This window comes from Osmia bicornis, chromosome 4 (assembly GCF_907164935.1).
Source record: "Osmia bicornis bicornis chromosome 4, iOsmBic2.1, whole genome shotgun sequence".
Classification (NCBI taxonomy): Eukaryota; Metazoa; Arthropoda; class Insecta; order Hymenoptera; family Megachilidae; genus Osmia; species Osmia bicornis.
The window spans coordinates 6,785,807-6,809,445 of NC_060219.1; the positions used below are offsets into that span (position 1 = coordinate 6,785,807).

A 23,639-nucleotide genomic window follows, 5' to 3' on the forward strand; every position below is an offset into this window, starting at 1 on the left:
CGTTTGTATATCTCATTGTTTTTAATCGGCAGTTGTACACCCGCGTGCAAAGATGACCTGTACCGCGTGATCAGCTGATCGGTACAGTTTAGATGACTGTGCATTAAAAATATCTAAAATTAATTTTTTAATTTGCTATTTCAAATTAGTAGTACGATCTTATTGTTAATAATAAAAGTAATCCAGATCTCTATTACGACGAGGTTAACCAAAAAAAAGCCATCTTTGCATTCGACTGTACTTATGCGATAATGTGGCTTTGTAAAAAAAAAAAAAAAAAAAAAAAAAACGGATCTATTATATATAATATGTAGAGCTTATATATCACGTGTGACCACGATCTCGATAGTTTTTCGCTGGTTAGAAACAGCGAACCATTCGACCAGTAGATCCTTCAGTTGATAACATGTGGAAAAGTGATCGATCAACTAAAACATATGACCATTTGATAGAATAAAGTAAATAAAACGGTATAGGAAAGAGAATTTCCAGCGAAAATCTTCGAGATCCGTACCCTATATTAAACGGTATAACAGCAGTAGAATAGTTCCGACACTAATCAGACAAGTAGTAGCGGCTGTACGGAATGTACAGATGTTATATCGTGGTCTCTCAATGTTCCCTGTGTTGTTTGTTATTATAAAAACGATGAGGTAGTACTGTTATATAAATGTTTGGCAGAACTCGCGGGCATTGCTCGCAATTCAGTAGTATAGAAAAATAATAGATGAAAAATAAGTAAATAAAAAAAAATAAAGAGAGAGAGAGGGAGAGAGAGAGAAAGAGAGAACGAACAGGAACACATGCAACGCGTAATTAAAAAAAAAAAAAAAAAAAAAGAGTACGAAAAGGTACGAGATAAAGAAAAAACAGAAACGAACAAATAGAACGTTTCACTGTTCATGTAATAACCTAGCTCTCATATGACCATATAAATACTAAATAATTCTCTATTATCTATTGTCTTTGATACCATACGGTATACGCGTATCGTTGTGAGATAACTCTTGGTTAAACTTCATCTTCTGTAACGCAACAAAGAAAAAAAAGAAAAACAAAAATCGGGGGGGTAGTAGAAAAATAAAACGTTGAATCAACGTAAACACGCGGAAGGGTAAAAGAGAAGAAAATAAGAGAGATAGATAAAAGTTTGTAGTAATAAAAACGTGTCAATACTGCAACAAGTAATATCGTGGTGCCATCCTGACTAGGAGTATCTATATATCTATCTATAGGTAAATGTAATATAATAACTATTGCATTGATCACATTCTATACAACCGGTCTAGCAATTATTCCTATGCTCTTTGTTCAATTCTGATCTATTGATTATTATATCCCCTATATATCTCGACTATTGCTTCGGACAAAAGTCCGTATTAAACATTGTAAACAGGTAACAAAGTGGTAGTGATTGTACGCGTGACACATCTCGTCACGTTTCGATTTCCCTAAGCGAATGCGTATAGAAAAACTATGGATCACATGCGTGAAACGCATTCGACGACAGGAAATGTCCGTTCCGTGTATAAATGACAATTAAGAACAGCCATCCCCTGAACTTTAACCTGCGTTTCAACGTATAAAAAAGAAGACGCTCTTATAACGAAGAAAAAAAATACATTCTCAATGTATCATTATTATTCCGTGGATCTCGAACGCATTCGCCAGGAAGAATCTACATGAGATACAGTAACTCGACAGCCTGTCTGTTCCAGTAATCGTAGTAATAATCTCATAAATCCTTTATAAAACGGTATATCTATACAAAACAAAGATGAGGAAAAATATACGTGTCTGCATGGAGTACATATCTTTTTTCTGGATATGTTTTATGTCTTGTTAGGAGCGACATTGCAGAGCATATTAATCAACTCCTAATAGGAGTGAAAGCAATTTAGGAGAAGGAGATTCCACCATTTGCCACGATACTCGGAGCAACGGTGGCGCCACCTTCCTCTACCTCGCCATTTTCCCTAGGAAGGACTATTGATGCTCGGCAATGTACAAACGGAGATGCGATTCTGATCCAGAGTTGTTTGATTTCTCGTGTTTTTTTTTTGGCACTAATGCGTGAACGTAATGTAGATATATCACCTGTGCCTCGACCCTAGGCTCTCGACATCAACAGCAATAATAGTACCAGTTATTCCCTGCGGTGTGTCAGTAGTATATAACAGTGTTTGATGCGACGATGCGGTAGCAGTTCGATAATCCTTAATCCAATGGTAACGTTCAACTATTGTATATAGTAAAGGTAGCGGCAGTAAGTAGACACTTTTTCGTTAATTAAACCTATTATCGCAACAACGCTTGCACCGTTTGCTATTTCATGCTTGATATCGCGTGTTCTCTTCTTGGTACACCTCGTTCGAACGAACCTGTTCGTTCTCGCGTGGCACCAAAACACGCGTAGTAAAATTAACGAAAATACAAAAAAAAAAGAAGAAAAAAGACTGAGAAACAAAAAGTTCTATTTTGCTTATTGTATACGATTTCACCTGAGATATGCGTCTTTTTTTCTTCGTTACTCTTCTTCTCTCTTTAGCTTCGTGAATCCGCGTTTCACGTTTCTCTATCCTCCGGTGTTTTACGCCTTTTTCTTTTTTTATTCTTTTCTCTACTTCTCTATTTAATCACGCTCTTTAAGCGTTTATAGTTAATAACTCTTACTCGACGTTGCACTTTCATTGACTAGTTTTGTGATTTGCAGCGTATCCGCGAGCGTGTCCGAGGCGCGACGCGCTTAATTCCCTACCTCTGTGCATAGCTACGCGAGCAATCGGACGTCGACGTTTTTCCGAGCTCCTTTCCTCCTCTTCTTCGCTTTCCGTCTCTTCAATCTCCCCGTGTATTCCATGATCCGATCACCGGGACAATTTTTCCTACATCGTGGTCAACGCCTTCTGTCTCATCCGACGTCCATCCTTCGCAAGATGCGTCTCGCTTCGACGCACAATTAAAAGGAACTGTAAATCTATAAAAATAGATTCGAAAAGTCAGATAGATCACGGGCTGTGAGATCTGAAAGCAAAACTGAAAACGTCGTTTTACAAGGAGAACCCTGAAGATCCATCCTACTGAGTGCACCAACGTGTCCCCCCGGAAATCCGTGCACATTTCCCCCCAGACGTTTTCCTCGGCGTGTACTGGAAGGTCGACTCGTGACGGTCGCAGTTTAATTGACAACTATTACGAACAGACCTCGATGACCCAGCGGGTCGCACGTATCGTTTCCTTTGTAGTCCTATCGCCAGGAACTCGCGTGCTTCTCGACGGACCGTCAGCTTTGGCCGCTGTCAAACGCAGCGAGGCGTAGTTCACGAGGGAAACGAGGAGTCCAGAGTGTCGCCCGAATGCGACACAGGATGGGAACGGCGTTGACCGACGACCAAAGGGAAAGATGGACCTTTACCTTCCAGCTAACTCGTTCCATCTTCCTTGAAGTCATTCGGGTTACTCGAAGTCACTCGCGGGTTACTCGAGTAGCAATCGGGCTGCTTTCGGTGCCTCCACGACGGCAACAATGATCACGACGACGATCGTGACTTAGACGACGACGACGACGACGACGACAACGACGATGACGACGACGGGGATGTCGTTACTGCGGCACCGAGTCCGACATCGAATGGTTCGACTGCTGGAACGCCTTCAGATTCAGCTCGGTCTTGTGCTCCCGTGCGATGTGCCGTCTGACCGTGTTGTTCCGCGTGAAGGTCCGCGAACAAAACGGACACGGCACCCTAATACCCTGGTGACGTTGCCGTATATGGGCGCGCAGGTTCGTCTCGTAGCCGTACAGTCTCTCGCAGAACGGACACTTCAGCTTCTTGCCTGAAACAAAGAAAATTCGAATGGTTAGTCGTAACCGAGGTTTTAATGAAGTTGTAATAGGATTAAGGGAATCCTTTAATTAACACGTTCCTCGCCATACGACTTAATGGCGTCAACAGTTAGAGGTCCGATCACGCAATATCGCTTGGGCGAGTATTAATTCTGTAATAGCAGAAATATAGCGTGACACGAGCAGGAAGTTCAAAGTGTACCGAAAACAGTACATACCGCAGAGAACGTATTACAAACCCTTTGACTGCTGAGTACTCTAGGCTTAAACGTTTTGTCTGTACGAAATAAGAATAAAGTCAATAACACTTATCATTTTCTTTTTTATTTCATTTCATTCCTAAATTTATTTTTTGTATCTTTTTATTAGTGTTTTATCGCATCATTATAATCTGATAACACATGGTGTGTAACTAGTAATATGCGTTGATAACTTTTATTTGATTATGATTATGATATACAAGAAACAACCTATAGATATATGCGTCTATAACAGTCAAAGGGTTAACGTGTGTAGTCAGACATAACTATTGATTTTCAAATTAAACATTTCAATTACCTTAAATTATTAATATAATGCTAATGATATTCGAGATTTCTCTTTTTCTATTTTCCTAACCACCATGACAGTGACAATTTCGTCACTGAAATAATATTAAACATCTGATGTTGATATTGAAACAAGTGGATCTATGTATGATGGAGCAAATTTAATAAATGTTATAATAATAAAGGTCAAACAAGTTGTGTTAATTGTAATTCTAGCTCAAGTGTGTTTCAACTGCGGAATCCAACGAGCCAACTGCACGTTGCGTAATCAACTATTTGATCTTGCTGTTTGCGTTTGAGATTCGCCATCGGTCCCTTAAACGAGAATGAAGTTCATGGCAGAGTTATAGGCCAACGGCATACAGCCTGCTGGCACGTGTAAGGTCGACGAGGAACCGCTGCGATTCCCATCGGTCACGATCGAATCGCATCGAGGGCGGCATTTACAAACGTTAGTATTTTCCTAAGGCCACGGGGAACCATTCATTAGCGCCTAAGGACTGGTATTAAGGGGAATCCGCTGTAACCGTTCCCAATTCCTCCCGTTTCTTTCCGAATATCATGAGACTCTACTCGACAAAAAATTCCTTATTCGTGACGCGAATAAATAATGAATTTATTTATTATAAAATCGTCGGGAAATTTAATGAGAAGAAGAATGATTACAGCCGCAGGTTTGTCGTCATGTTCACGACATTATCTTTAGTGTATCAAAGAGTGATGAACATCGAAATCATTTATCTATTCCTCTACACTAGTACAATAAAATTCATGATAACCAGCTACGCTTAGACACTTGAAATAGTTAGATACCTAAAATATAATATGAAAATCATTTAACTACGAATATTAATCTGTGGACGCGTTGAAATTCATGAAAAATGGAAGAAGATTTTAATAACATATTTAACATTCATGAAATTCATCGTGAATCATTTTCAGAAACGTATAAGCGTCATGATCGCCTTCCCTTGAACTCGTATTTCTTTCATACATTATTGACTGGATCGCGATAATCGTTCAATCGTTAATACGATACTAATAATATAAGGTAGTAAAATAAAGATGCCAATTAAAATGAAAGGACAAAATTCTTTGTATTCGCTATCAGGACATTCTATTCCCAGCGACCATCAACGCGCTAATTGCAGATTTTTCTGTCGGCCAATTACAAAACTTTCCGGGCGTGAACTGGAGGCACGCGTAGGGCACCGTCTCGTCTAACGAGTAGCCACGTAATTGTTAAAGTTCCCGGGAAACAGAGTCGACTAAAATTTCCTCGTCCTTGCGGAAAATGTCCTCGAAGATGGTCGCGTTAGTCTGGCTCGGTTGCACGATTCCACGAGGGGCATCGCATTTTAAAAATAGAGCCGGGGCATCCTAGAAAAAGTAAATGGGGCCGCGGGGCTCGATTTCGTGCAGCTGACTATGAAATTCACAAAGGATCGCTGGCGAAACAAAGGCGAAGAATCCGTGAAGAAGTTCTCTACGTGGAACAGTGTTCAGGGTGGGGAGGAAATGCGTGAGCCGAGGAGACGGAAGCTTAGAGAGTTGGAAAGAAGGGCAAAAACAGAGATGAAGAAGAAAAAGAAGAAGAAGAAAGGAGTGAAGAGGATCGAGATGAGGGACAGAGATGGGAAGAAATTAAACGAGAAGAAAACAAGAGAGAAAGGGACGATCGAAGAGGAAAAGGAAAGCAGGTAAAGGAGAAGCCTCCGGGGTAGGTACGCCCCTGAGACATGCAGAAACGCAAAACGCCGATCTCGGCGTTTAAAAAGCGAGAAAGATCGCTTCCGCGAAAGGCTACGCCATCTGCCTTGCCTGGAAATTTTCGGATTCCGAATTTCGTGTGTATCGACGATTATTACGGGACATCCTGGCCCCCTTTTCTCTCCCTCGAATGTATCAAGGAGCCGGCTAATCTGCGGCCAAGGGACCGCCAAGGGTGTGTTTTCGTGCTTAGACGATCGATTAAATCTCTGAGAATTCGGACTATATCGATAGGATAAGTGCGGCTTGCAGTTGACAGATCTCTCGTGTCGGGGCTCGGTTTCGAAACTACGTTTAGGGGTTCTGCTCTTTTTTCTTACCTTTGCCATGATGCTGGTTGAAGGATTCTAATCGGTTGCATTTTACCTTTCTTTTTAAAGAATGTATCAGAATATAATTATTACAGTCAAGATTGCACCTTTTATGCACATCATAAATTTGCAAATATAATGGCGTTTCTTTGACGTTAACAAACTTTGTAATAAACACTTTAACATTTACTGTCACGTATTTGTGATTTCACATTATTATTTTTACTATATTATATACAAATTATACATTGAGAGATGGTAATACGGAATACTAATTATAATTCAAAAATTATACATACAAAATACACTCGAATAACAAATTTTGGGAAATCTATATGGATCGTAAAAAATATTTTACGATATTAAACGTACAATTTTTGAACGAAACAGTTTCATATATTAAAAGAATAATTTTTAAAAGATCAGTATAAAATTTAGAAAATGAAACTAATATGGAATACGAGATTAAATTAAAATTGTGGTTCTCTCCAGGGTCCGCTGTCCGAGGATTAAATGAATAAAATTAAGTATCACGATCTCGTACAAAAAATCAAAGGTGTTATATATAAATATTTATAATTGCAATACGAAACCGCTTTCTCCGATCACCGCATTGGTTGCAACGAGTGCAGTAGAAACAGAAAGCAAGCTACTAACAGAAGCAAGGGGGACCAAGTAGTACGAGACAAGAGGGCTTTATTTCGAGACGTTCTGGAAGAGGGACAATTGTTCGGTGGGCAGAAGACGATAATCATCCAACGGGAAACTTGCGTAAATGCAAACGAAAAAAGAACTGTTGGTATGCGTTTGACGCATAATATTTTTATTACATAACGTTACGTCGCATGTCGTGGCCAATCGATAGCAACGTGTCCGCGATGCAACCAACCTTGAATCTCTTAATCGGCGTTTAAAAAATAAAATAAAAATGAAAGAGAGATGAGATGTTTCCACATGCATGAACGGGACAAGCCGAGAATGCAGAAGAAGAAGAACGTTTTCTTACCGATGGTATAATTTTCGGGAAAAATTATTTTGAGCGTTGCTCGGCTACACGTGTGTGTAACAAAATTCGCGGAAGGTGACCCTGACACGTGCTTGCAGAATAATAATACTGTAACGCTGTGATACGAGCCCCGTAACGATATTGTGCATATAAATAATCGTTTCCTCCGAACGACTCTTGAAAATTTCTACGTTATCGTAAACAAGGTCGTCGCATTCATCGAATTAATTTATGATACAACTGTATTTTTGAATTCCTCTGTGCGTTCGTCGTGATATTTCCTTTTCAGATATTTGATTGCACCAATCACATTACACAACCATTATTATTACTCTCTCTTTTTTTTCGTTACGAAATATTGCTTATCTTGTCAGTTCCTTTGCGATACGATTCAAAGAGTTGCAGTATTACAAACACGAATAAATTTTGATAAGAGACAGCTTTGTTATACGAGTTGCATCTTATCGTACGAATATTGATAATTATCTCAATATTTACGTTTTATTCGACGAAACTCGAACAGGATTTTTCCCATAAAATATTCTTTAAATAAATTAAACACCATCTAATCGATAAGCAATAATTGAGGACATTTCTAAAGAAGAATACATCTATGAATTGAGTAAATTGCATTAGAAGTTTTAGTTTCAGTCTATTCAATGTATTGCTATGTTTGAACTGTTAATTACGTGACTCAAAATATTATTATTGCCATAAAATATAAACCCATGGTAGTTAGTTAATCCTTGAAGAATACTTTTCAAAAGAACAGTATATAAAATTTAGAAAACGAAACTAATATGAAACACAAAATTAAATTAAAATCCTGGCTCTCTCCATGGTCCGCAGTCCGAGGGCTAGAAACGATTCACAGAAAAAGGGCCCATAGGTCTATAGATCCTTTTTCCAGAAACGTCCTTAATTTCTAATTTTACTCGAAAATCCATTTCTCCAATATTGAAATAAATTATTCAAGCCTAATTCTCGTATGATCGAAGCTTCGACTAATTTTGCTTACAATCCCAAGAAATACTCAATTAGAACAAGAAGGAAGGTCGGTTTAACATAGAACTACGAGTTCGAAGAAGGAAAATCCTGAAACAATGTTAGAAATCGATGGGAAATATGAGATTTGCGATTCGGCCTTCGATTTCTCGTACGTGTTTAAGCAAAGGGCCTAGGAGGCGAGGAAATCCCGCAACAGTCCGCGTCCGGTCGGTTCGGAGCCGCATGGACCTTCGTGAAGAGAGGGGAAAATGGAAAGGTTCAGTTACGAGACGCAGCAGCCTCCAAGGTCTTCCCCACCCATCCAACGAGAAGGTCTGACCCTATAGCTCCCTTTTCGGTTGAATGGATCGAACTAACGAATAACATAAAGAAAGCATCGATACAGTCCTACGACAACTCGCAGCGGCTTCGTACGATCGATCGGCCGCCATTGGATATCAGCAATCTTATCGGCGGAATTTTTACCCCGGCTCATCCGCTGGAACGTTTTTGTTCGTTGCTCGTTCGAGTTACGCAACACCGTCGAGATCCTCTTCTCTCATAAGAAGAACCGTCATTCAACGGAGGAGAGAATTGTCTTTTGCTTTTCGCGTTATCACCGCGGATGTTCGTGGGTGTACGAACCTATCGACATATGGATAGCACGCGAGATATGTACATATTTTATACTTAACAATAAAACAATCAAAATGACGAATTTCAGTTTTGATATGTATTTCGAATTAGGTACAGAAATCGTTAACGTACCTCTGTTAAAATTAATATTGACTTTGGTCAAAATGAAAAATGATCCTACATGTTAATTTATTTATTTATTTGTCTGAAGTAAGAGTGTTGCTATAAAGTATGCACCGCACGTATAATGCAACTGATGATACAAGCAAAGATAAACGCTATAGGAATTCAAATCGGGTGCATCTTTTACACCTGCCACTTTGATCGATTCAACCTGCCAGATTAGATTACCGATTTCTCTGTTCGACATTTTCATTTAGACTGTCCGTCTCGTTATCTTTCATTTCAACAATATTGCTTTTGATAACAAGTACTGCTTGAAGCAATATTAATTATAAATTGTTGCATATCAAATGTTGACAAAGCATTTATACAGTCATGTTCGATTAACTTGAAATTTCAAACTGATGCAACAAACTCTTACTCGATATACGACAATCCAAAAAAGATAAAAGACCGTCACCATTAACCCTCGAGAAATATTTTTATTTTCTAATTACAGAAACGTGAAAAACGATATCTAGAAAAATCGAGCGAGTTCCTCGATGCATCATCTAAAACGAACAAACAACCAGCCACCTGATAGAAATAGTTTGAAAAGCGAGCCTACGCGCCCGATGACATAACTTCTCGAAAAGCCAAAATAAAGATCGCTTTCCGGGAGCACACGTGCGCCCGTGGATAAAACTAGTTGCCGCCTCGTCTCGTGGGAAATCTGTAGGAATCGGAACGCCGAGACTCTGTCTCGATCCAGAAAACTGGTGGCCACGTATCTTAACGCCTACCGTTTTTCCATGCGATGTTCGTGATCCAGCAGGGAGGGCGATTTGACGGATGGATACGCTTCATCGCGTAGGAGCGTGGATCGCCACACAGTCCTTGACACATTTCGTTCGGTGGCGCCAAATTGGTCGCCGTCGACTGGGCGGCAGCCTGTCCGATCATTCGGAACAAATCGGAGAAGAAACAAAGGAATAACGCGTCTAAGGGACGGAGAAGCTGAGGAATCAAGCGGAGGATAACGAGGAAAATTTTCCACAATTAAACCCGAGACGTCCAGTTGATCAGAAGGCAAAGGTGAAGAGAAAAATCAATGTCGGAGAGAAGCGTTGCGATGTAACCCTGAGCAAAAGGAAAGTAACATAGACGAGGCCCTCTTATTTCTCGGTAGTCTCCTCGAACCCGTGTGCAAGGGATGCTAACCCTCTTGTACCCCTCGAACAGATCGGAGGAAACCATAACCTGCACAACGGTCCACTTCCGAGACCTCGCTGAATCGAAATATAACTATTCAACTCCCTCTGCGCTTGTTTCTACCGACCACTTTCGTGGTGACATGATTTCTCGCCTTCCCGCCTAATGTTTTCACTCTCGGTTTCAGGGAGGGACGCCTTGTTTAAAGACGACCTGCCTCGCTTTACGCTTCGTTCCTCGCGTTGAATTATTTATGGTGATCGCGCGTTTACGTATCTCGGGGATTACGTTCTCTTCAAATACACACTATGCGTTTCATTATAAATCTGCAATTTAGTTTTGGAGAATTCTTATTTTCAGAAGGATTCTTACTTTTTCGTTCTTTTTTTTTTTTTTAAATTCAATTTCGAAATTTTATATTATTTCAATTGGATTTCATTAAGAACGCCTCGTCGATATTTCAGGTATTGAACCAAACAAAAGTTCTATTGCTTCCTGGACGATCTGATCGTATCACACGGTGACCTACATATCGAGCAATAAATTTGTCAATCGATAATGCACGTTCGATACGTAAATCGTTATCTGATCTTTACTGTAAACTAAAATCTAGAAATCCGCGTTTCTAGTGTTCTCGAGAATTATCATAAGTGATAAAATTCGGATGGTTATTATCTATTGTGCGATAAAGAAATAGTCGAACGTAAGAAACTTTGAGTAAGTGTTCGCGCATTTGATATAAGAATTATCACGAAAATTGCAAAACTATCTTGCCTTTTGTTCCGATGTTTTTTTAAACAATAGTAAACAGAATATTACTTTTCATTTTCTATGTTCTAAATCATAGATTGAGTCATCAAAGACTTCGCTCTAACGCATCATATCCAAAGTCGCGAGTAATTTCCAGATGCAAGAAATTCCAATTCCACGTGCAATTTCGCGTCGGAGACTATAACAGACAAGAATTCATCGAATGCAAATACGATAATTCAACGTGCTATTCCACTACGTCAATCGTCCCCTCTCCTCATCTTTCAACGATAAATTATTTTTGGAAACGCGCTGGAAGTGCAACGATAAATGTTGCATGGTTAAGAACAAGTCGAGTCGTTCGATAAAGCAAAAAAAGAAAAGAAAATATCGGTTGCGGTGCAAGGTACCAACTCATCAAAGACTTGCCTCTCCTTCAAAACACACTCATACTAAAAAAGAAGGCTAATGTACATATACAGTACCATCCACAAATATCTGAATATCTACCTACATTTTTTCTCAATTTCTTTTAAATTATATTCATAATTATTCTTCAAATTTTTAATACATAACTCCAATTTTTCATTAAATTATCGTGGAGGCTACTACGGAATAGTGTTTCCATCCTTTTGTAAAGTAAATATATCTTTTTCAAGATACATGTTTCTTTGATATCTGAAAACATGTAAGTGTCCGGATACTTTTGGACGGTATTGTATAGAGGTGCACGCGCGCGCGATTTACGCTCGGTCCTCGTACGCGTAGTTGTGCACACAAACAACCGGGAAGCACGCAAACCTTGCGCGTTCACGAACTTTTGGCGGCACGTGCACTCACACAAGCGAACAGTGGGCTGCACACACGCGCACACCAACCCTATCCGTGCACGCACGCATTCGTTTATTGATTGGTAGGTGCCGCGGTAGGCACGGCTCTACGAAATTTGGCACCCTACACATCGTGTCCCGGAAAACTGCCGGTGCATTTCATTCCGTGAACACCGTTCAAATTCATCGAATATTGCATTAGGAGTTTAGTTAATTAAGATAATTAAATTTACTTCTTGAAAGAGCAATACTCTTATTGTTAGATCAAATAATAACAACATTCTCTAATCGCATCAATAATAACGTATATGTTAAAATCGTTACCCAAAATAAGCATATAATGGAAAGAAATGTCTACATAAATGAACAGAAACTAACTGACACAGTAATTACAGGGAATGATAAAAATAAGAATAGAAATAAACGCCAATAGTACACGTCAATTATAATGCAACAAAATTTAAACAGTATATATTTACTCAAAGATTAATTTTGTTAAAAGTAATGAAAATAAATAGCATAACTATGACTGCAATGAATTGCTATCTCTGCTACCTGTTCATTCATTTAAACTGATCACATTTAAAGTCCGGTCTCATCGGTTCAGAACGAACGACCGTTCGCAACGCTCTGAAACGTAATTAATAAATTCGTTTCGATCTGTTCGCTGACGAGGCTAAAACCGATAACGCGGCATTCTGTTGCAGATAATTTTCGAACAGCCGGTATATCCCCCCCATCGTCCCTCCCTCCATTGCGTGGCCAGTCGCATGAAATACGTCGGATTCGACCGACATTGCAGAATCGCGAGCGCTGCAGTAAATTTGCACCCACGCCTGGGCTGTCGTCCATTTCCACCTCAACTTCACTCCCACCCCTTCGACCCCCAAAAATATACGCGCCTGGCGTTCGCGCGCACGCTTGTGCGTTTGCAAGCAAGCGCTATCTGACGGTCGCATGTGAAAGTTCAAGCAACACGTTCAACAAGATTGCGTGAAAACCCGACACGCAACTTCCCTTTGCCTACGATGCAACCGCGATAGGGACAAAGTAGAATAATCCGTGGCTAGCCGTGAGATCCTATAGTCAATAGTACCGATGATTTATGAGTTAGATACATGGATCGCGAAAGAAGTAAGTTCCTTGGAGATTTTGATTGGATATGATGAATAGCTTTTGTGATACGAGATATACGTTATAAATGATTTAGTTTGGTATGGGGCAGGTTTCCAGTGACTTAGACTTTAAATTGATATGCTATAAACGGTATTGCAGTGTACTTTTATGTCATGAAATCGTTTTCATAGGCGAGAGCGGTTGTTGTTTGTTGCAAATGATAACCAGTCGTTTTATAGTCAAAATATTGACGAATTGTTTATACAGTCATTTTCAGTAAAATTTAAGGTTTTAATTGATATAACACAAGTGGTATTTCGAGATACTTTTCTGTCATCAAATTATATCAAACTTCCTGTGTTTAGCAATACAATAATTCGATTGAGAGATTTTCTAAGACTGCGAGAAGTTCTATTTAAATTTATACTGTTAAACTCTACAGTCTGAAGTCTAAAAAGTAACTGAAAATTGAAAATTTTCAAATGGAGAATTGAAAACTGAGAAATGAAAATTGAAAATTAAACATTGAGAATTGAAAATTGATCATTTCTAATGCAGTGGACCATGATTGCGTCCGTCTACATATAGGATATCGAGGACGAGGAGTGAGAAGGATTGCGTAAAAAAGCAAGATAGATACAAAAACGAGGGGAAGGTTGCCGAGGGATGGCAAGTTAGCGCAGGAGGTAGGGTTAAGGGCTGAGGATTTTCAGTAAAGATAGGGTTACGTATTGTGCGTGGGAGGGTAGCACCGGGCCAACACGGTAATCCATTGTTTTATTCGTACTTGTCAAAGCGAGAATCATAGCAATAAAACTTTCAGAGGGGTCAAAATGATTCAAATCTTCATATTTTTCTATAAATAAATTCCTCTTTCAATTTCATTCAAAGAAAATGAAGAGACTCGTTTTCTATCGCTGCAGTTGTTCCAGAAAAAATTTCAAGAAAACAAAACTAATCGAAGAATTTGCTCCAAATACACAGTATTTTACATTTAACGAAAAACAAACGTGCCACTCTGATCAAATTTTACCAGCTTCGTTCGTACCATTAGGCCATTAAGCCCTCTAACGGTGTTATCATGAAATATTTCGTGACCCAAATTCGGCATTGCACGAGACCCACTATCTGTCTTATCAGCTGGTCTAATTGTTAACAGTGTGAACGTGTTGAATGAGAGTCATTGTGTGTGTGTTTATGTGCGGGGAAAAAATACGTGCAACGAAAAAATAGTACAAACAATTCGCGGTCGATCGTCGCACAAAAATAGGTAACTGAAAGATTGCTGTTATCACTGACCAATTGAGTGATTACGCGGCCCCCTTTCCACCCTCCCCATAAACTAACACTCTGATCCCTCGTTACGATAAGTAATACGTGCAATCGTTGCAATCTGTTCGATCCCGATAACACACATGGCTTTGCACGTTGTTGATTGATTCTTCGAATCAAACTCTTTTGTTTGGTTTCTTGTGTTTAAGGATGGGACAATCTTTTTTTTTTTTTTTTTTTAATTTCAAACGCTTTCAGATTTAGTAAATTTGATAGCTTTTGTTGTAAAGAGTTATCGCGATGATTTTCTTTGAACACAAACAAGAGTTCATCGTCTTCGAAGGGTTAATGAAGTCTTAAGTGCTGTTATCAGCTATCGAAATGTTAATCTTTCATAGAGAATATTTACTGATTTTATATCCGAGGTTTTTAAATTTCGATAAAACTAAGGCTCCAAACGGCGATTAATTCATTATCGTAAGAAATTATCTCTAAACTTTGTTGCAAAATCAATGTGCTTCAATAGAGGCTCTTGCGAAACCCTCTGTAAGTCCTGAATATTAATCTAACGAGATACCTTAATTATGTACATTTTTATAATCGTGATTAATGTTACGTCCCATTACAAAATCATTAACGAAGTAATAATTGAATTAATTATATCTTTGATACGATTTTAATGACCCAGTAAAGGTCCTGGAAAACGAATGGTTTCGCTTTTGGATCGTACGAAGAATCTCACCCGAAACTTTGAAGTAATTTGATTATCCTATAGTAATCAGAAACTGAAGAAACGGTCTTTAATTCTGGTTACGACGATTCTCCTGCACAATAGTGCGTGCTGTCGATCAATACGAGTCCTAGGGATGGTTGTCATGTTGAATTTCACTGGTACTTCTGACAAAGTCAACGAGGCCGTTCGAAGATGACGCCCACGCTTTTCATTCGATCGAATTTAACAAGGATACGTATAAAAAAAAAGGATTGACAACCTAAAACTATCATCTGTGATAAAGTTTCTTAGCCTTCTCAGTTCAAATGTTCAATTTATCTTTTTACATTTTCCAATATGTACATCTCAAAATATCAAGAGTTCAATAGTTTTTTTTTTTTACCTTTGAAGAATAATTAGAATGTTCTACTTTAGAAATAGTATCATTTATTTGTCCTAATTGCTTTTCGAACAATTATCTATCTGTTGAATTACTTTAGCCATTTTAGAGCGGCAATAAAATATTTGAACACGTGTGAATGTAAATAGAAACAGAGGTGAAAACAAAAGGACGTATTATCCGTGTTAGCCGGATCAATTAAGGTAAAAAATTTCACATGTCTCCGAGAAATTGACCGGTTTCAGGAAGTTATGAAAGTACTTAGGTGCGAGTCAGTCAAACAAATTCTCTCCGGCCTAGCGATAATTTGCAGCCCGTGAACGAGAGTCAACCAAACTTTTCTAACAGTTTCTAAAACATACCGGGGACCGCTTTGGCCATGACATACATAAGAACCAGCCTTTCGCATCCTCTCTTGAAAAAACATCCAACGGTCTATACCCATAATTCATTCAAAGCCTCTTGCTTCTTCATCTACCCAGGGGGAACCGAACATTTTCTCAGCTCTTCTCCTCGAGAAAAAAGAGAACTGGTTACTTTGGAATGGAACTTTAATTCTCTCTTGATTGGAGACATCGATCCCCTCTAACGTCGTTCTTATGATTTACAGGTGAATTGTTGGGAAATTCCATTTCACTGTTCGGTGACCAAGTAGGCGAGAAATCATGCTCTACAATTCTACCTGGTATAATTAGTGACTACTCACGCTAGAAATTTAGTATTTTGACTTTAAGTGTTAATATTGAATATTTCACTTTTCACGACTCGCCTTCGAATTTTAATTTTTACTGCGAGAAGATTTAAACATTTCAATTAAGTATCACTTGTAGGTTAAATTAGAAACTTAAGCTTAGAAGAATATAAAATCAAGCTCGGAAATGAAGAAGCAGAGGGTTAAGAAAATAACTTCAAATTTGTAATACTTTAATTACATAAAGTAGCAGATATTCTTCACGGTTTAGTCACATTTGACCTAAGCAATAAAGTAAGAGGCACAATGCTGAGAATGTTCCCTGCTCATCGTGTCAGACAAGGATTTCGTGTTGTTGCTGCATTGTGCAATGATTCCCAACTGTTGGAGGTTAAAGCTGGTTTCGAGGTTCGCGCGTTGCGAGAATCGAGGACTAATCGGTTCTAAGAACCGGTGGCCTAAATCGGCTCGCGTTAGGTATTCTCGAATCTCTCCCGATTCGACCTGCACGTGATCCGCCAAACGTAAAGAAGCCTCGAGCTAACGAAAAGAAAAGAAAGTATAACTAAAAAATCGATATTGTTTTCTCCGTGAACCGAATAACATTACAGGCATGACCTGAACGCTGGAATTTAAGAAACATTGCAAATCATCCTGAAATTTTGTTGAATTCTGATTCATTCGAATCGACAACACGGGATAGAAAGTTGTCGCTTACATCATTCGCATAATCGATAGAACGTAACACGTCACCAATGCACAATCTCTCTGCTAATATTACCAAAGAAGAATGAAACGTTGCAAATGAAATTTTTCTCCACGAATCGTTCGTTGGGGTGATCGATAAAGAAAAAAAGAAAAAAAAGTCCCCTGTCTAACATTTTTTCGAACACGAAAGGACAGACGTAGCGGCGATCCTGCATACGAAATTAATAATCGGAAACGACGAATTAATGTTTCAGAGAGCTACCAGAAGTCAAAGTGGTCGAACGTTTCCGGCGTGGGTCGCGCGCGTGCACGCTTCGCTGAAACATTAACGAGGCACGTGCGGAAAATTGCAACAGGACTGGTGCGCGCCTCGAAAGGAAGAAGGTAAAGAAAAAGAAAGAGAACGAAATGGATGTGGTGCATCGACTTGAACCGACTCGCAGCCCGAACAGAGCAGTTTCTAGTCTTTCTTCTTCTATAATTCAGAAGCGTTGCGTGTCAACTTTCTTTGGATAAGACTCGTCATCCACCACTTTTCCCTGCGATATCGGGGACAAGAAGGGACGATTTGAAGCCACGCGAATGCGACTGCGATTATAGTTAATAATTTCATAATTAGATTTTTAAATTAAGTGGTCCATGGCCTGGAAAGAATCAATAGCGACAGAAGGACAGAAGAAGGCGGAAAGGAGAAAGTCGAAAGAAAGAATGAGGTAACTATAGCCGAACGTCCTTTAAAAAATATGTATGCAATTATTTCTGAGAAACTGATTTTAATAAAAACGAATTTCATTTAGTCTTCTAATGAATGTTACCAATTCTAACGGTACTAAAGCGTTTCTGAACTTCAAAATTTCTTTTATCTCACATCTCATTACGTCAACGTACAAAGCCAATGAATATATGTATATCTAACTATTTTCTCACTAAGGCTCTCATCCGCAAACAGTTAAATCGTATCATTTATCACCTAAGGTTCCCTCGCGGGAATCCGACCGAGCGAAGCGTGAACAGAACCATTTACCGTAAAGCAATGCCACGAAATCACAGGCCGGATCCAGCGAGTCTCTAACGAAAAGCCAAACTCCTAACGACTAAATCAAAGCTAGCATAACTGTACTTTAATAGAATGGTCCAACAATCTCGCGGCCGTTAGCTCCGTTTCCCCTCTGAGCCAGCGGGATCTCGAGGCGAGCCCGTTCCCGTTCCCGTTCCGTTCTCGTTCGCGTAGCGACAATTCGAGCGGACCGGCCTCACCGCGCGTTTCTATGTCGCTTACGAAAGAACGCCGAAAGCGTTCGAAAAAGGCCGTTCTCTTTTCTCGCCCCTCGGCTTCCTTGGTCTTTTCCTCTTCCGTGGACACAACGGCTCTCGCCTCCCTCGCTTCGACAGGTATCGCCTTTTCCCGTGTCGTGCGAGCCGTTCGAGCACGCTTAATGTCAATAACCGTAGTTGCATTAGTTACCGGTTCGCTTCTTTCTTTACCGTCGCGGCTAGCCTGTCCGCTCGCTCATCTAGCAGCGATTAAAAATGGTTAAAGCGTAATCCGCGACACATCGAACTCTCTATGTAATCCATGGTGGACTTTGTCGATGTGTTCTTGTATCGACACCCTCGGTGGCCCCGGTGTCGTGGCGTCACGCCCGGTGATTTGCTCGCCGGAGCAAAAGATGTTCCCACTGGCTGCACCGTCGCCTGCATCCTCTTTGTACACTTTGTTCACGCCGTGAAGGCGAGTCGACCGACGACACCGTCGTAAGGTAGAAAACGTGAACAGGGAACAGCCGTGAATCCTCTGCCAACATAGATCGCCTTTTGCTCTCTTTTTCAACGTTAGAAGTTTTTATCTCATGCCAGGTCGTGGTAAAAAATACACCTGCCAACGGGCGGCTACGAAATTTTCACGGACGGACCTGGTGACGAGGGACGACCCCGTTGACGATTAACCGGCGAACTTCGTGGTGACATTTAAGAGGGTATTCGACTTTAAGCGACACGTTCTTTCTCGAAATAATTTGTCAACCTTCCAGAGAATGGGAAATAGAGAGGGTTGAATTGAACGATATATCTGAGCGAAAGCACTCTGACTGCTCTATCCTTCGATCAATTTAGGAAAAATACGATTTTTCAACTTTTTAAGACGCGACAAATGTTGATATTTAAATAAAACTTTTTTATGTACCGATTTAAGGTTGCATTATTCTTAATCTTACCATTCCAATCGCCATTCGAAACGGTTTGTAGAACACGAGAACAGTGTACCTGGAAGGGGGCTACGAATAGAGGCAGGAATTGCAACATCAAGAAAGCTCCACGTGCAACCGATGATGCAACGATCAGTCGTGCATTTTGTAACATTAGATCTGGAAGGCCTTCCACCGAACGCACTGGCCCAGATAAAACATAGCCACCGTTTCGAATCCGTTAACTGACTCTCGAAACTTCAACCACGCGATTATCGCAATCAATAATTACTCTTAATCGCTTCGATTTAATTACACGCGTGTACGTTGAACGATTCAGTTGTAAACACGATAGTGATATCGGCGCGATGTAAATAAGCAACAATTTCTCCCGTTTTGTTCGCTTTAATAAGCTTAATGAAATACGATTTTTGGAGGAATTATTTTCAAGCGTAGGCCGTGTAATCGTACACGCGTACGACGCTTTCGCGATGAATCAAGAAACACGTGGTGTGTTTGCAAAAAGCTTAGCGAACTTGTGTAATCGATGATACGTTTCGTTCCTTCTAGCACGATACGAGTCGGTTTATTATTGGGAAACGACTTAATCCATCTTTGTTTAACACACTGGTTGTTATAGATGAAATACAGCCAGGTCTATGATACGACGGTACAAATTACCGATGATATTGTAGATTAATATTTCATCTAATGCTTTGACATGCTATTTAAGCGACATTTAAAATTTTTTTAGCAAAAGTCGTAAGTAATTTGGGAGTGATTACTTTGTCCAAATCACAAAGAATTAATTTCAGTTATTTCAAGAATTGATTTTAAGAGAAAAGAATTAGATTAGATTGAAAGTATCACTCACCATCAGGAGTGGTAACAGTGCCAGCCTTGTTGATCTTCGTATTCCACATAGCAGGGGTGGTGGGTGCAGGGCTGAGATCAGGAGTCGGTGGATGAGCCGGTGGTAAGGGCATCATACCGTGGCCAGCTTGTCCACCGTGTTGCATTTGATCCGAGTTTGAACCATAGTGACTACCGTCGAACCCCCTTCCCCCGGAATAAACCTCGCCTGACAGTCTTTCCGCCAATTTTTCTGCCCTCTCCCGATCGCTCAACGCTACCGGTTCCTGTTTTATTCGAAGATCTATGGAAATATATAATCGTTTATTTAATCAAAATTAAATTGAAACAGTGTTAAAGGGTTGATCGAAAATGAAAGGGACGCGAGTCGCACCTTCGGCTACGCTTTCCTTGAGATCGCAATTGCTACGTTCCTCGGACCTCGCTCGTTCCAATTCTTGTTCCAGTTCCGTTGGCGTGTGAGGCGCGGTATGGGGATGCGCGGACGTTTCCGAAGGGTGGATAAACGGCTGATAGAAATGATTCTCCAGGAGAAGCGGATGTGGCGCTGACGCGGGCCGGAAAGCGGTACCATCGCGTAACACACTCGCCCTTCCTAAAGTATCGACGTCGCTCGGCGATCTGAAAGTATTCCCAAAATAAACGATATAAGGTTATATAAAACCTTCTTTAAAAATTTCGAAAACCTACATTCAACTACTTCCATCATTTTATTCTTTTTGTTCGAATTAAAAGATGTCGAAATTGCATCGTTTGTTGAAAATTTTTCAATAAATTTTAACAGAATGCAGTGTATTAATTAGTGTTAGTCATCATTGAAAGATTTATGCAAGATAAATAAATCCAAAGACGTTCATTCATGACGAACGGTGAATGATAATTGTCACTGATAATTTTCATCACGGTCATTAGCAGTATGCTCGAATACACGCGAGTTCTCGTTATAGGTGGTCAAGGGGTTAATCGCGTGACGATGGATTAATCGGTGCCGTGTGGAATGCGAGCCACGGATTCGATCGCCATTAGAAGGCCAGGAAGGTCGCGGCAGCTCCGTAACTGCGGTTTCATTTGAAAATTTCACGCGCGAGTCCTTCGTGCCGGTAAAAGGGCTTACCTCATCAGCCTTTTCTGCGGGCTTTCGTAATAGTGAGAGGTAGAGTAGAGGCTGGGCACGGTATAGGCTGGGGCGGGCGAAGGTGCCGGTGTGGGGGTCCTCTTCGTGATGTTTCTAACCATGGTTGCTTCACCCGCTTCGCCCAAATCGCTCACCTCGCCGACACCACCGCCGACGCTACCAATACCACCACCCACGCTGCCACCGACGCTGCCAGCAACGTTTCCGCTCACGCTACCGTTGACACCACTTCCGCTCTCGCCGCCGCTGCCACCACCTCCGCCACCGCCACCGCCACCACCGCCACCACCATCACCTCCGCCGCCATTGCTACCCCCGGCGTCCGTCGACGAGTTATTGTTCTCCGCAGCGTGCCTCTGCGCTACTGCCAGTTTCTCGTGTTCGATGGACAGACCCTTTACCTGTAATAAAAAAAGAAAGAAAAAATGAAATATGAAAAATGTAGGAAATTAACGGTGTCGAGAATTTATACAGAAAATTTGGAAGTTTTTAATGATGCAGGGCTATTGTGTTATTGTATTTGTTTTTTTAATATATTATTGAGGGGTGAAAACAGGCTAAGTTGGAAATAATAAATATCAAAACATATTTGATAAAATTTCAATTAACACCTGGATCACAAATTAGTGGGGAAAATTCGAAAAGCAGTTGAAAATTTGTTATCTCAAATAGTATAATAAGGAATATTGTCTGAGAGATGTTAAAGCATAATAGTAAGCATTCAAAAGAACATTGTAGCAAGGCAATCTTCCACGGTCTTCGAAAGAACATTGACACGGTTATCGTTCAGTGTTCTCGCGTGGATGTTTAGAACAGGAACTGCTGGCCATTAATCGTAGCCAAAAATAAAAAAAGATGTTCCCCGAAGAATGTAAAGTACGCGTTCACGTTCGAACACATGACTACTATTTAGGGCAATTATTTAAGAGAGATGGAATAAGTCACATACTTGAAGGCATTCGGCTGCTTTGAGGAAAGAGCTGAGGGATTCCTGGGACACGTGTACCTCTCCACGGTACATGAATTCGAGAAGGGACGCCATATTGTGGGCACTTGTCCCGTCGAGAATAACGATCAGTCCCGCGGGAGAAGGAGGCATTCCTTCGAACAGCTCTTGAAAGTGCTTGCTGCATGCTGCGAGGATTAACCTATGTGCCTTGAACGTTACTCCTGAAACACACGCAAAAATACAGACAAGTTAGCCAAACCTTTCGCTAAAACATCAAAATATCTCATCTTTTTTAACCCTTCTTTCAACTCTCAGTTACCAGTTCCATAGATGATTTCTTAGGATCCTTATTTCATTGAAGTACCATTTTATCAAATTATTAAGTGTAGAATAATTTGTTAAAGCGTGCTTGGATGAAAATTGGAGGTGAGCCATTGTGACATAAATTATTCCCAATTGTTTGCCTTAAAATTATTCTTAAATCAATCGCATAGAATAAAACGTTGTAAGTACAACAAAGGACGATTACTTTGTCTAGGGTCGAACCAAGTATTTTCCACGAACTTTCGGTACCCGTGCATGTTTCTATTCTCTAATCCTTTTTTCTCACGGTTTTCATGGTGCCCGGACACCGCGGGAATTTTGGCGTGCAAAGGAAGCGGTGACTATCGAACCCTTTTTTTTTTCCTCCACTCGTACTCTATTTCCCTCCGCGAGAGAGAGAGCATAAAGAAGACAAGAGCGCCGGCTTGACGTGCGATGCCCTTTTCTTGCAGCCCGTTGGATATCTAGGCCATCTTCGGACACGATCTTCCGTAATTTACAATTCACGTACGCAAGTGTAACGTGCGCGTAATACGATATCGGAGCTCGTCTAACGAATACGGTGCCGCATAGGTTGTAGAACAAATCCGTGAGGAAAATATTTTTATCATCCCGTGTTCCCTTGCGAACATCGTCTGCTTAGACCACAACAAGAACATAACTCATGCTACACAGACGAAAGTGAGGTTCTTAGGCAAAGGAATATTTATTAATAATGACTGTAATATACAACGACTCACGGCTTTGAAGATTTAACGCGTCGGCTACGATGGTGGTCGTTGATAATAATCTACGCCAACGAATTTAATATCATTAATTAAGAGAAAAAAATACATTATACTAGGTATTTATTTAAGGTAGCTATTCAGTTTCCATCGAATGGGAGCATCTTACAAGCTCTAACGACAAACCTTGTCACTGTTCGATTATACGCGAACCGAGGAAGATGAGAGGAGACGCAATAACACGATATCCTTCAAATAAGTAAATCAAGAGGAAAAAAAGGGGGGAAAGACATGCGAGAACAGCCAGCCAGGTGGCCGAAACCACCTGCCTTTCGGAATGGCTCGCCTAACTAAAGCGTATCGAGTTCTTCTAGGCTGCTTGATATTCAGAAGATTCCTAGAAAAAAAAGCAAACCCTGAACCCTTTATAAAGCGACCTTCTATCTTCCACGTCAACAAACAATCGAAAAGTTTTTTCAAAAATTACATTTTCACTTTCTTCTCTTCATCTTCGATGGCTCTCAGATAAATTACGATGAGTCAAATCTACAG

General features: G+C 40.3%; 1 protein-coding gene across 6 annotated transcripts in view; it reads right to left on the reverse strand.

Annotated features, from left to right (window-relative positions):
- Nucleotides 1-2,454: 2,454 nt before the first annotated feature.
- The window catches only part of LOC114880871 (zinc finger protein chinmo), a 47,171-nt gene continuing 25,986 nt past the window's right edge, over nucleotides 2,455-23,639 (reverse strand). For 5 of the 6 annotated variants that reach the window (XM_029197356.2, XM_029197366.2, XM_046285339.1 and 2 more), the window contains 5 exons: nucleotides 22,039-22,259; nucleotides 21,069-21,490; nucleotides 20,328-20,575; nucleotides 19,956-20,237; nucleotides 2,455-3,837 (listed from right to left, as the gene is read on the reverse strand). In XM_029197356.2, the coding sequence (XP_029053189.2) occupies nucleotides 3,605-3,837; nucleotides 19,956-20,237; nucleotides 20,328-20,575; nucleotides 21,069-21,490; nucleotides 22,039-22,259 (1,406 nt within the window). In that variant the 3' untranslated portion in view covers nucleotides 2,455-3,604. Of the gene's footprint in view, nucleotides 3,838-16,465; nucleotides 16,731-19,955; nucleotides 20,238-20,327; nucleotides 20,576-21,068; nucleotides 21,491-22,038; nucleotides 22,260-23,639 lie in introns of those variants that run through there. The other variant, XM_029197350.2, reaches the window with a different exon arrangement.